Genomic DNA, 10,953 nt, shown 5'->3' with positions numbered 1-10,953 from the left:
GGTTCTAGATCCTGCCTGATTATGATGCAGCTCCCAGACCCAAAAAGAGGCACCCATTTGTTTTAGCACCATTAAGAGTGAAACATTTTATTCATTGCTGAGACTAGGGTTTGCAGAGCACCAAACACAGTTCACCAGCATCGCTGGGCAGGAGTGCCCTAGTGAAAGCGAGTGTGTGTTAGGAGAGGCCTGACTGATTCCTGAACCAGTCCACGCATTTACACTGCCGGAGCCAAACCAATCCTTTCATTTTTTCGATCAAAAACTGAGAAGTACTGCCTCAGAAAGACGTCACCCAGGAGCCAGTTCTCTGAAGAGGCAGCTTGTACAACTCCGTGAAAGGCACTAATGCAGGAGTTTTTTTCCTGGGGGAAGTAGAGACACACACCAGTCAGCCTGTGAGCTTACCTGCAACCCCCTCCTCAATATCCAGTCCTAGCACACTTCTTGGTTTCATTTCCCTCTTTTGGTATGTATCAGGTGATTTTCTCAGCACCTTGGGATATGAGGGTTCATCCAAAAACAAAAAGGGCCAAGACGTGTGGTTTCCATATGGCAGGAGTGTGGGGAGGGGAGGATTGGGAGTTTGGAATGATCAGATGCAAAGTAACATACAGAGGAATGATAAGCCACAAAGTCCTACTTATAGCACAAGGAACGATATTCAATATTTATTGATTAACTAATGAAAAAGAATGTGTATATTTGTATATGTACAGCTAAAGCACTTATCTGTGCAGCAGAACTTAAGGCAACACCGATCAGCCATACTGCAATACTGTTTTCCAGAAAAGAACAAGAGCGTCCCTGGTTCCCCTGACACTCTCTGTTTCTTTCCTTCTGACTCCTGCTCCTTGTTTTCTCTGCAGAGAATGCCTGTTCTTCTCATGTGTCCCCAAAACATGTTTTTTTTTTTTTTTAATTAACTTTTAATTTTGCTTTGGAGTATAGCTGATTAACAACATGCTGAGTTTCAGGTGGACAGTAAAGGGCCTCAGTCATACATACACATGTATCCTTATCCCAAAGACAGCCCTTCCATCCAGGCTGCACCTTACATTCAGCAGAGTTCCCTGTGCTATATAGTAGCTCCCTGTTGGTTATGCCTGTTAAATATATTCAAAGCAGTGCTCACAACACGTTCTTTAAGACGTCGCTCAGGCCCTCTGAGAAGCATGTTTGGACCGACACTCACCCTTCAGCCAGTCCAGGCTTGGCTGGGTGACTTATTCAGGTCTCCATCCCCACTGGTCGGTTCATAGCCCTCATCACCCCTAATAAGTCCCCAGGGTCCCTTTGCAGAGCACCTTGGGGTTCCGTTGGCATGGAATCCAGGGCAGATTTGCCTAGACCCAAGCAGGCCTCCCTATGGAGCCATGAATCAGGGGTTTTAGAATTACTGCAATTCCCTCTCTTCCTCAAAGCCGTCTTTGAGCCCGACAGCCTGCTCTGAACTCCCAGAGGGAGCTGGCGTGAAGCCTCCACCCTGTGTCAGGTTTGAGCAGGCACTGTGCACCCTTTATTCACCTTAGCATCCAACCTCCCTACAGAAGTGTCGGGCAGCCCGACTCACAGAGGGGGAACTGGGACTTAGCAAGGGGAAGTTGCAGTCAACGTCTAAGGTAGCCATGTAATTTATTGTAACCGGGAAAATTTCAAGAAGGAAAGGGAGACTGTTAATCATTATGGTGGGACAGTACACAGCACCGCCACCAGCCAAGCCCCCTCGTCACATGTCCTATTTTAGGGATCACTAGAGCTGACTTTCCGTGTTCCTGCATCTGAGGGCTCTAGTTGAACTGAACATCTATGAGGGCAGAAGACCTTAGTGTTCCCCTCTCCCTGTGACTCCCACCATGCCAGCATGGAGTGGTGTCTCCACATTTATTTCAGGAGGACGGATATCCCAGACCGTCCTCCACTCTCAAGCGGTTGATTTTGTGGGAGATGCTGGCCCAGCCAGAGGGGCTCAGCGGCATCTGCAATGGTGTGGCTTGGACTGCCGAGGGTGCCCTCCTCCCAGCAGTAGCCCAACAGTTCCTGCAAACCCCAGTTTAGAGAACAAGCCCTCAGGGGTGGCCGCTCACCTTGATGATGTAGGCTTCAGGGGGCAGTGGATAGTCGATGCCATTGATGTTGAAGATGACAGGAGGCAGGGTGTTGACTGCATCACATGAAACCACATACTGTTACAGAGAAGGAGAGAGGTTGGCCCAGAGGATCCTTATTATGTGGGGAGACTGGGAGTGACCCTGTGGCATGACCCTTCACCTCAGAACCCTCGGGCCTGGCGTTCATGAGTTTGTGGATGTTGGTGACCATTTCTTTTGGGCCATAGATCGATGGTACTCCGGTGTTCACAAAGGCCTGACATCCACGAGAACAAGCAACAACTTCCCCGTTCATGGTGGTGCTGAGAGACAGTAGGACAAAGCGGGCATCAGGGTCATGCAGAACGTTCCCTCCTTGAAGAAATTGTGAGCTCCCTCCCTCACAGCTGCCCCCTCCCTGACTGTCTCCTGAACAGAGCTTCATCTCTTGCCCTGACTTTTCTTTTTCTCTGATCACAGCACCTTTTTTGATATCCTTGAGCAGTACTTGAATACACCAGGCTCTTTTGTACCTTGACACAAGCTGGTCTTCCTTCCTAGAAGAGCACCCTCCCCTTTAACTAGCTAATTTCTCCTCATCTTCCAGATTCCAGCTTAACTGTCATGGTTTCAGGGATGTCTTTCCCCCAGTGTGTATCAGTCTCCTGTCTTGGTCACTCTTTGTAGACCCTTGCTCATGTCTAGCATGTACCAAACTGACAATTCACTATGTTTGTGTGTCATTTCTTGCAATTTGCTTTCTTAGATGTGAGGGCGAGTTTTATTCTCATCATGTCCCTAAAGTGCCTGGCACACAGTGGATGCACAATGCTTGTTTGTGGAATGAGTGAAAGAAGACTGTAAAAATAATGAATGGAGACCATCCAGACAGGTATATCTGATGTCTCACCAACAATGGGTCAAACACACAGTGAAGATGGAGGTTCCTGAGGCAGCAGATTCTCATAAGGGTGGGAGAGACCGGCTGCCCTGGGAGAGGGTGTCTCTGAGCAGCACCCCCTCCCTGGGTTCAGACACTGAGACCCTGATCAGCCAATACCTGACTAGACACAGAACCTCAAAGGACAGGTAAGATTTTATCTGAGGGTAAAACACAGAATCTCATCAATTATTGCCTCTTGTTCTCAATCCACTCCTGGATCCCACCTTCCCGATTCTCTCACTTAGAGCCCCTGCCCCACTGTGTGCCTTGGGACGTGGGATGTCTCTTTTTATGAGTGGCTTTCAGGTCCCAAGACTGTGGCCATCCTGTCTCCACTGCTGGCTAGCTTCTCCCTAAGGAGATCAGTTTTCCCCATTTCTTCAGTACTTTCCCTGTTTTTAAACTGACATTTCTCTGTACTGAGAACTTCCTTGGTCCCTTGTTGCCCTGGACAGTTGGTCATCTTATCACAGCTCTGTTCAGGCTGAGGAAATTCTTCCTGATCCTCTTTTCACCACCCTGTAAAGTCCTATAACTATGCCTCCCACCTCACACTCAGGGGTGCAGTCCTCCCGCAGCTGCACAGGCCTCTCTGGACCCTGTGAGGGACCCTGTTCAGAGACCTGGTCAGCAGGCCTGGGCTGATTATGAACCCATGTGTGGTTTGTGGGTCTATGTGTTTCTGTGTTTGTTTATGCGTGTGTTAATACGTGGCTCTGTGTGTACTCGTGTCTCTAGCTGGGTATGCATGTTTATCTGTGCCTATTGTATCTTTGCATGAGTGTCTGTGTGTCTGTCTGTGTCCTTGTGGGTGGTGTGTATGCCTGTTGACTGTGTGTCTGGGAGTGCATTTGTGTGTCTGCCTGTGTCTGTATACAGATAGGGAAGCATCATTTGGGATGACCTTCAGAGGGAGAGGCTTACCGGTTCATGCTTATCTGCCAGTGGCGAGTATGGGACACTGGTACCCAGTTGAGCTCTCCCTTGTAGTAGCGGTGGTCCACCCCACCAAACATCACCACACTGCCCTCCGGCTTGCTTCTGCAGAGAGAAGGGAGGGGGATCCTTAGAGGACAGTAACAACAGCACTGTCTGAGAGCTGTGCTTATCCACCATCAAGGCCCTAATAAGGTCCCCATCTACATATGCAGAAATCGAGGCTAGGAGTGATTGAGAACCAAACCGAGGTCGGTCACTGGCTAATGAGTGGCACAGAGGAGGTTAGAAGCTGGGCCACCTGGCCGGGCTCCACCCACTCAGTCTTCAGAAGAGGCCCTGGATCTCCTGTGACCTCAGTGCTCAGAGATATCCTCAGAGGACAGTGTGCTGAAGGGTTTTGGCTTCCCCCTTGTCCAGCCTGTATTTTTTCAGAAACATCAAGGCCTGAGGCACTAAGGGTGTGGCTTCAAGTCACACAGGGTTGGCTTCACTGGCCTGTGACCTGTGCTGTCCTTTGGGCCCCACACACAGCAGGGCCCCCACCTCTGCTCTCGTTGTCTTGAAATTCCCAATACTTGTTCAAAATGGAGTCCCACACTTTTGTTTTGGATCCCACACTTTCTTTTTGCACTGGCTCCTGCAAATTGTGTAGCTGGTCCTGGGTGCTCAGTGAAATGTTAGTTAGTGAGGAAGGAAAGATTTCCACCATCCCTCTCTTTCCTTCCATGTCAAATTCATCAGCATATCCTGTTGCCTTTTCTTCCAACTCGTATCCTGACACCTTGCATTAGTCTTCCTTTTCACTCAACCCCTACACCAAGCCCTGGCTCTTGCACTCAGGAGCATGGTTGTGTTCCAATCAAACTTTATTTATAAAAGCCAGTGGTGAAGCCAGGTGGGGACCTGGGGCCATAGTTATCCTGGGTTAGTCTATCTCCCAGGATACTTCTGTATCAATTGTTGCATCATTTTCATACAACTGAAAGGATTTGACAACTAATTTGGAGAGAGGGATTGTCCAGCTCAGACTTACTTGCTCAAGTAGAAGGCAAAGACAGGCTCAGAAAAGGCACCTTGGGACCACAAGTTGTCAAAGATGGGGATGGCACCTGTGATGCTGATGGAGGGGAAGGCCAAGCCCAGGACGCCATCAAAGGGCACACCATCATACCCGAATTCCACCACGCTTAGGCCAAACGACTGATTAAGGCTAACGAAGTTCCCGATCTGTGGGCGAGAAGAGTGTTCTCACATAAACGTTTGTTAAGTGGGTCTAGGCTTGGGCTGAGGAAGAAATGCCATTAGCTCTGCAGAGAACTTTCTGTGAGGCCTTTCTGTGTTCTTGGTAGACCTCAGATGGTTAGACCGAGCAGGGAGGGGTATTTGGGTTCCATTTATGTGGGTCCATGGATTTTAAAACTTCTGCCCCTCTCAAAAACACCTTCTGAATGAGTCAAATTGGCCTCAAGGCTTCTGTACCAGTGGGACAGCCAAAGTCCCGCCAGGACCCAATGGTGCCCCCTTATGGACAAAATGAGTAAAGAACAAGAGAGCATTCTCTGGCGTCTCTATGAAATGATGACAGAAATGGACTGGATTGATGGTAACATATTTTGGATTCTGCATCTGGCCAGAAATACTGAAGTCCATTATACAATGTTTCTGGCAGGGTTCTTATGAAATTCCTGCCTGGGAAATACCCTTTTGGGGGTATCTGTGTGTTTGTGTGAGAGTGTATGAGAGAGAGAGAATAAGAGAGAGAGGCGAACTACTCAGGTACTTTGGGGGAGGAAGGCCATAGGTTTTATTAGACTTCCAAAGGCCCCATAAAAGTGTTTGAGAACACACTTATCAGGCCCCCCTACATCTCTGGCCTCCTGCTTATCTGCACTGGATATCTGAAATTCCTGACTTCACCCAGGGTCTCCCGATCAGTTTTTTCCTTTCCCCAAATACCCACCACCAGCTCCACCGCTTACCACAGGTATGACCTCAGCAAGGCTCTTGCTGTCTGTACCTCAGTTTCCTCATCTGTATCATTAGCTAATCAATGCATCTGCTGTGTGTGGTTTTTGAAGCTTTAAGCAAGTTATTACCACGCCAGTGCCCGACACAGTCTGAGAATATAAAAGCCGGTGCTTTCTCTCCCCCTCTTCTGGCTCCCAGCAAAATGAACCCTGAGCTGCTCATGGGCAGAGGAGCTGCAAGTCCACAGCCCGAGCCACTCTCTGGGTTAGCTAATCCATTTGTTTGTGTGTCACTATGGAGACGTCTCCCCAGGGACAGGATCCTGTGGGTAAGATGGCCAATGTCTATGGGAGTTAGGGTAGGATGGTCCTGCCAGCTGGTCCTGTATCTGTTTTGAAAGCAGTGGTCACTCCATAGTCAGTCCTGACTCAGCTTTTGTTTCCACATTACCCGAACTGTGTCAGAGCCAAGCAATCCAAGAATTAGCTGAGGTCCATAGTAGATGGTGAAAGTCTGGCCTGCTTCCCTGAAGCTGGAAGAATTTTGAGGATTGAAGGTGTTGTGTGTTTCTGCAGACACAAGAGATGAGTGTCAGTCAGGTGCCAAGGGTGGAGAAGGGAGAGTCAGGGCAAGGAAAAGGTGGGTGGGTTGGGGGGTGTTTGTACTCACTACAGTCTGGACTTCCACAAGTGATGGAAGGCACCCACAAGTCAGCTGAGCCTGTGTCAAAGAGGACCCGGAACTCCTGAGGGGGTGTTCCAATGGCGATGGTCCCCACGTAGGCACTCTGTGGAGACCAGGAAGGGTGGGTTAGTGCAGATCTGGCTCCCCTCGATTCCCCCACTGCTGCCTCCCTCTGGGTGTCACATGTCTCCTGAGATCACTTTCCAACCACCATGCAGCTCACAGCCTTTGTTCTCTGAGGATTTGATATTTTTCCCTGTGCTACACAGTATCTGGGATATTCTCTCTATGACCAGGGGTTGAAAAAGTACCTCTTGCATTGGAAGCCCAGAGTCATAAGCACTGGACCTCCAGGGAAGTCCTAGTGCCTTCATCTGAGAAGCTCTCTAGTCTCTTCAAACCCAGCCTGAGCACCTCCTTCTCCAGGAGGTCCTCCTTGATCAATCCCAGCCACTCCCTCTAAACTCAGGACACATCCAATCAACACCACACAGCTGACCCTTTCATCTGACATATACTTACTCTTTGCCTTTCTCTCAGGCTAGCCTGCACAATCTTGAAGACAAAATATGCCCTTTTTTGTAATCTAATAAGAATAACCACATTGTCAGATTCTTATGCCTTACATGGATTAGGCAGTCAGTGACTTTTTACTGCTGTGATTCTTGCATCTGTGGAAGCTGAATTCTTTTGCCTGGGGATTCACTCTTGCTTTGCAGTTGGCTTTATCCTTTGACCAGAGATGGCTCACCCTTCATCTGTAACTGAGTGGCTCACTTATTTCAGAAGGAACAATCTCTGTCAGACTAACGACACATCTTTGACACAGAAATGGATGTTTATCTGCCACCTGGTCATTGCTGGGCCCAGTCACCACAGACCAAGAGTTGAGGATGAGAATGCCTTCTCCTCTGGAATGGGGTCCCTGTTGCCCAGTGTTTCTGCCTCCTGCAGGAGCCCCAGCCCAAAATTCCCACCTGCCATGGCCAGAAGAGGTAGCAGTGCTAGCCCAGAGCACCAGGGGGCGGTGAGGAGAACCATCCTCCCAACAAACTCACATCCAGAAAGTTCCTCAGGGGGTGAGTGGCTATTTCGGTGTCTCTCTTGGACAGTCTGTAAGCTTGTCCCTCCAGGAAATTGTTCAGCAAGTTTTTTTCCCTCAGGGTTTCTCGCAAGGTCTTCACTTTCCTTAGAGGCAAACTTTCACCGAGGATTAGAAAAGAAACAAAAGAGAAGATACGATTAGCTGTCCGTGTTAAGGTATAACTGTCATTGTAATGGCACTGTGGATTTTCCAGCGTTTTTATGAGCGTCACCTTGTTATCGGAATGCCATGCAAATGCCATTTCAAAGATGTAGGTTTGAATACAGGTTGTGTTGTGTAACATTGTGTAAGACCATTTGGACTCTCAGCTTACTCCTGGGTAAAACGGTGAAATGTAATGATTACCACCCTCCACATAGAAAATTTGGGAGATAAGTGAAGTGATGGATATAATGTACCTGAAATATCGTAAATGTCAACAATGACAGCCATTAGTATTACTATTGCCATCCCACTGTATCCTTCTCAAGGAAGCTCAGGGAGGAAGGTCTAGAAGAGGATCATTATCCTATTTTTATGGGGAGGGAATCTGAAATTCAAGGAGTTTGTCACTTGGCTGTGGTCACACCGCTTGCCAGATGAACAACAGCATAGAGGTAGCTCTCCCAATCTTTCTCCAAGTAGAAACAGAACAGAGGGTTAAGAGAACAATCCAGGAGATAGGAATCAATTTAGGGAAATTAAGAGGCTAAAGAAGCAAGGAAGAGACAAAATTGAAAAACTAAAAGAAGAGAAAACAACTCGGAGAGATCTGCACTCACAGAGACTTCCAAAGAGATGAAGAGTTAAGTGAGAGAGACAGAGATGCAGACATAGACATATACACACTGAAGTAGAGAGAGAACAGAGAGGAGACCTAGAATAAAATCTAGAAAAATGCTATTCCATAGGACCACACTTACATTTATACAGGTTGTCCAATAAACAATTGCAATGAGTTCCATTTTCAGCAGGTCACCACATGATGGGGTCCCAAGAGTTGTGCAACCATGCAAAGCTACACCTTGACCCTTGGGACCCACAGTTTCTATAGCAAGGTGCATGCCTGCATGCTAAGCTGCTTCAGTCGTGTCCAGCTCTATATGACCCTATGGACCCCAGCCTGCCAGGCTCCTCTGTCCATGGGATTGTCCAGGCAAGAATATTGGGGTGGGTTGCCATGTCCTTCTCCAGGGGATCTTCCCGACCCAGGGATCCAACCTGCATCTCTTACATCTCCCACATTTGCACAGGGGTCCTTTACCACTAGCACCACCTGGGAAGCCCAAGGCTAAAGAAGCAAGGGTAAGTACCTATAACAAGGTATTTATCAATAAGTAAGAGTTGAACTTTAAGACTATCAGGGAAATGTTCCATTTCTTTCTAACCCAGAAAGGAAGAGGATGCGGCTTACAGTCCCCATACTTACATGACTATGCACTCTGAGAGGGCCACCAGCCCGAGGAGCACAAGCCACTTCATGCTTCTTTCCTGGCTCCAAGTACTCAGGGAAGCTTTAGTTCTTTAGCATGCAGTGGTGACCAGGAGCTTCTGCTTATATGTGCTCTAACCTGCCCTAATTGTCCCCTTTAGGCCACTAATGGATCTGATAAAAATACAAAGCTCTTGATAAAATTTTTATCTTCATTCTTGACCTTGGGGAATGGTCTTAGAAAATTCTCAGAATTCAGGGAATTCTACTGTGATCTCTTCCTTGAGGCTTGGCTGGAAAACCAAAGTGAACCGCATGGACATCTAAGGCATGGAGAAACTTGCCATCGTGGAGAAAATTACTGTTAAGAACACCATAAAAATCAATACTAGGGGCCATGCTCGACATTCATGATCTCCTGTGGTCTGCCTCGCAACTTCAACTTCCTGAGGTATGGTTTGCTGTCCTCGTTGGAGAACTGATTGCTAGAGGAAAAGAGGTCAAATGGAAAAGTGAAGACTTCAGAGGCAGCCCAGGGACATATGAGTGGCTTTAGGTAGTGGGTCTAAGAAAAGTTTACGAATCCACATGGAGAAACCAAAACTGGGATAATTTTAGCATTCCACTCTTTGATTAGAACAAATTAAATGTATAAAAAGTATATGCAAAACAGAAAAAGAGACACAGATGTACACAACAGACTTGGACTGTGTGGGAGAAGGGGAGGGTGGGATGTTATGAGAGAATAGCATTGAAACAAGTATACTATCAAGGGTGAAACAGATCACCAGCCCAGGTTGGAGGCATGAGACAAGTGCTCAGGGCTGGTGCATTGGGAAGACCCAGAGGGATGGGATGGGGAGGGAGGTGGGAGTGGGGATCGGGATGGGGAACACATGTAAATCCATGGCTGATTCATGTCAATGTATGGCAAAAACCACTACAATATTGTAAAGTAATTAGTCTCCAACTAATAAAAACAAATGAGAAAAGAAAAGAAAAGAAAAAAAGAGTCAGAAATTCAAACTACTAATAGACAACATCTCATTTGTCTCTGTGACAGATTGCTAGGGTACTAACACCATTCTGAGAGCTGAGAAAGGAAAATAATCATCAATATTTATGCCATATTTTTTGTATGTAGCATATTCCATGTAACCAGAAGTAGTTTAAGGAATCTTATTTTTATAGAAGAATTCCAGAAATTAAAACAGAAGGAGTGGTAGAAACAGGAAAGCACTATTTTGCAGCATCCTCATGAAACAATGGATCTGGGCAAAGGTCATCAATGGATGCTAAAACCACGCGTGAAAGGTAGAAAGGGGAGTATACAATGGATGCGTGAAGCTGGCAGCCTCAGGATCCACTGCATTTCAGCATCTCTCAAGGTGAGGCATCTAGAAATACTGAGACTCTTTAAGTATCACCTTAAGATATATATATCTGCATATGAAATATTGCAATAAAAATTTTTGAACTCAAGTCTAGGTCTACCTATGAGTCTCCAGGGAAAAACACAGATCAAGATACAGAGAAGCAATCCTCTAAACCTACAATCCCCCACCTTTTGTCACAAGGGGCTGGTTTCCTGGAAGACAATTTTTCCACAAAAATTGGTAGGGAAATTATTTCGAGATGATTGAAGGATATTTCACTTATTGTGCACTTTAGTTCTTTTATTACTACATTGTGATATGTAATGAAATAATTATACAGACCATCATAATGCAGAATCAGTGGGAGCTCTGAGCTTGTCTTCCTAAAACGAGACTCTCCCATCTCTGGGTGATGGGAGAGTGATGCGGAGCAGCTG

General features: G+C 47.0%; 1 protein-coding gene across 1 annotated transcript; it reads right to left on the bottom strand.

Moving 5' to 3' along the window:
- Nucleotides 1-218: 218 nt before the first annotated feature.
- On the bottom strand, nucleotides 219-9,226 carry LOC122704827 (pregnancy-associated glycoprotein 2-like). Its single transcript, XM_043919861.1, has 9 exons — nucleotides 9,138-9,226; nucleotides 7,683-7,824; nucleotides 6,610-6,727; nucleotides 6,391-6,509; nucleotides 5,006-5,199; nucleotides 3,958-4,074; nucleotides 2,272-2,413; nucleotides 2,088-2,186; nucleotides 219-365 (listed from the first exon to the last, which is right to left on the bottom strand). The coding sequence occupies exons 1-9, from the start codon at nucleotides 9,188-9,190 to the stop codon at nucleotides 219-221; spliced, it is 1,131 nt and encodes a 376-aa protein (XP_043775796.1). The 5' UTR covers nucleotides 9,191-9,226.
- Between the last annotated feature and the right edge of the window lie 1,727 nt (nucleotides 9,227-10,953).

The sequence above is a fragment of the Cervus elaphus genome, chromosome 2 (genome assembly GCF_910594005.1).
Source record: "Cervus elaphus chromosome 2, mCerEla1.1, whole genome shotgun sequence".
Taxonomy (NCBI): Eukaryota; Metazoa; Chordata; class Mammalia; order Artiodactyla; family Cervidae; genus Cervus; species Cervus elaphus.
Note: the sequence above shows the minus strand (reverse complement) of the source record. Positions and strands in the feature narration are given on the sequence as shown.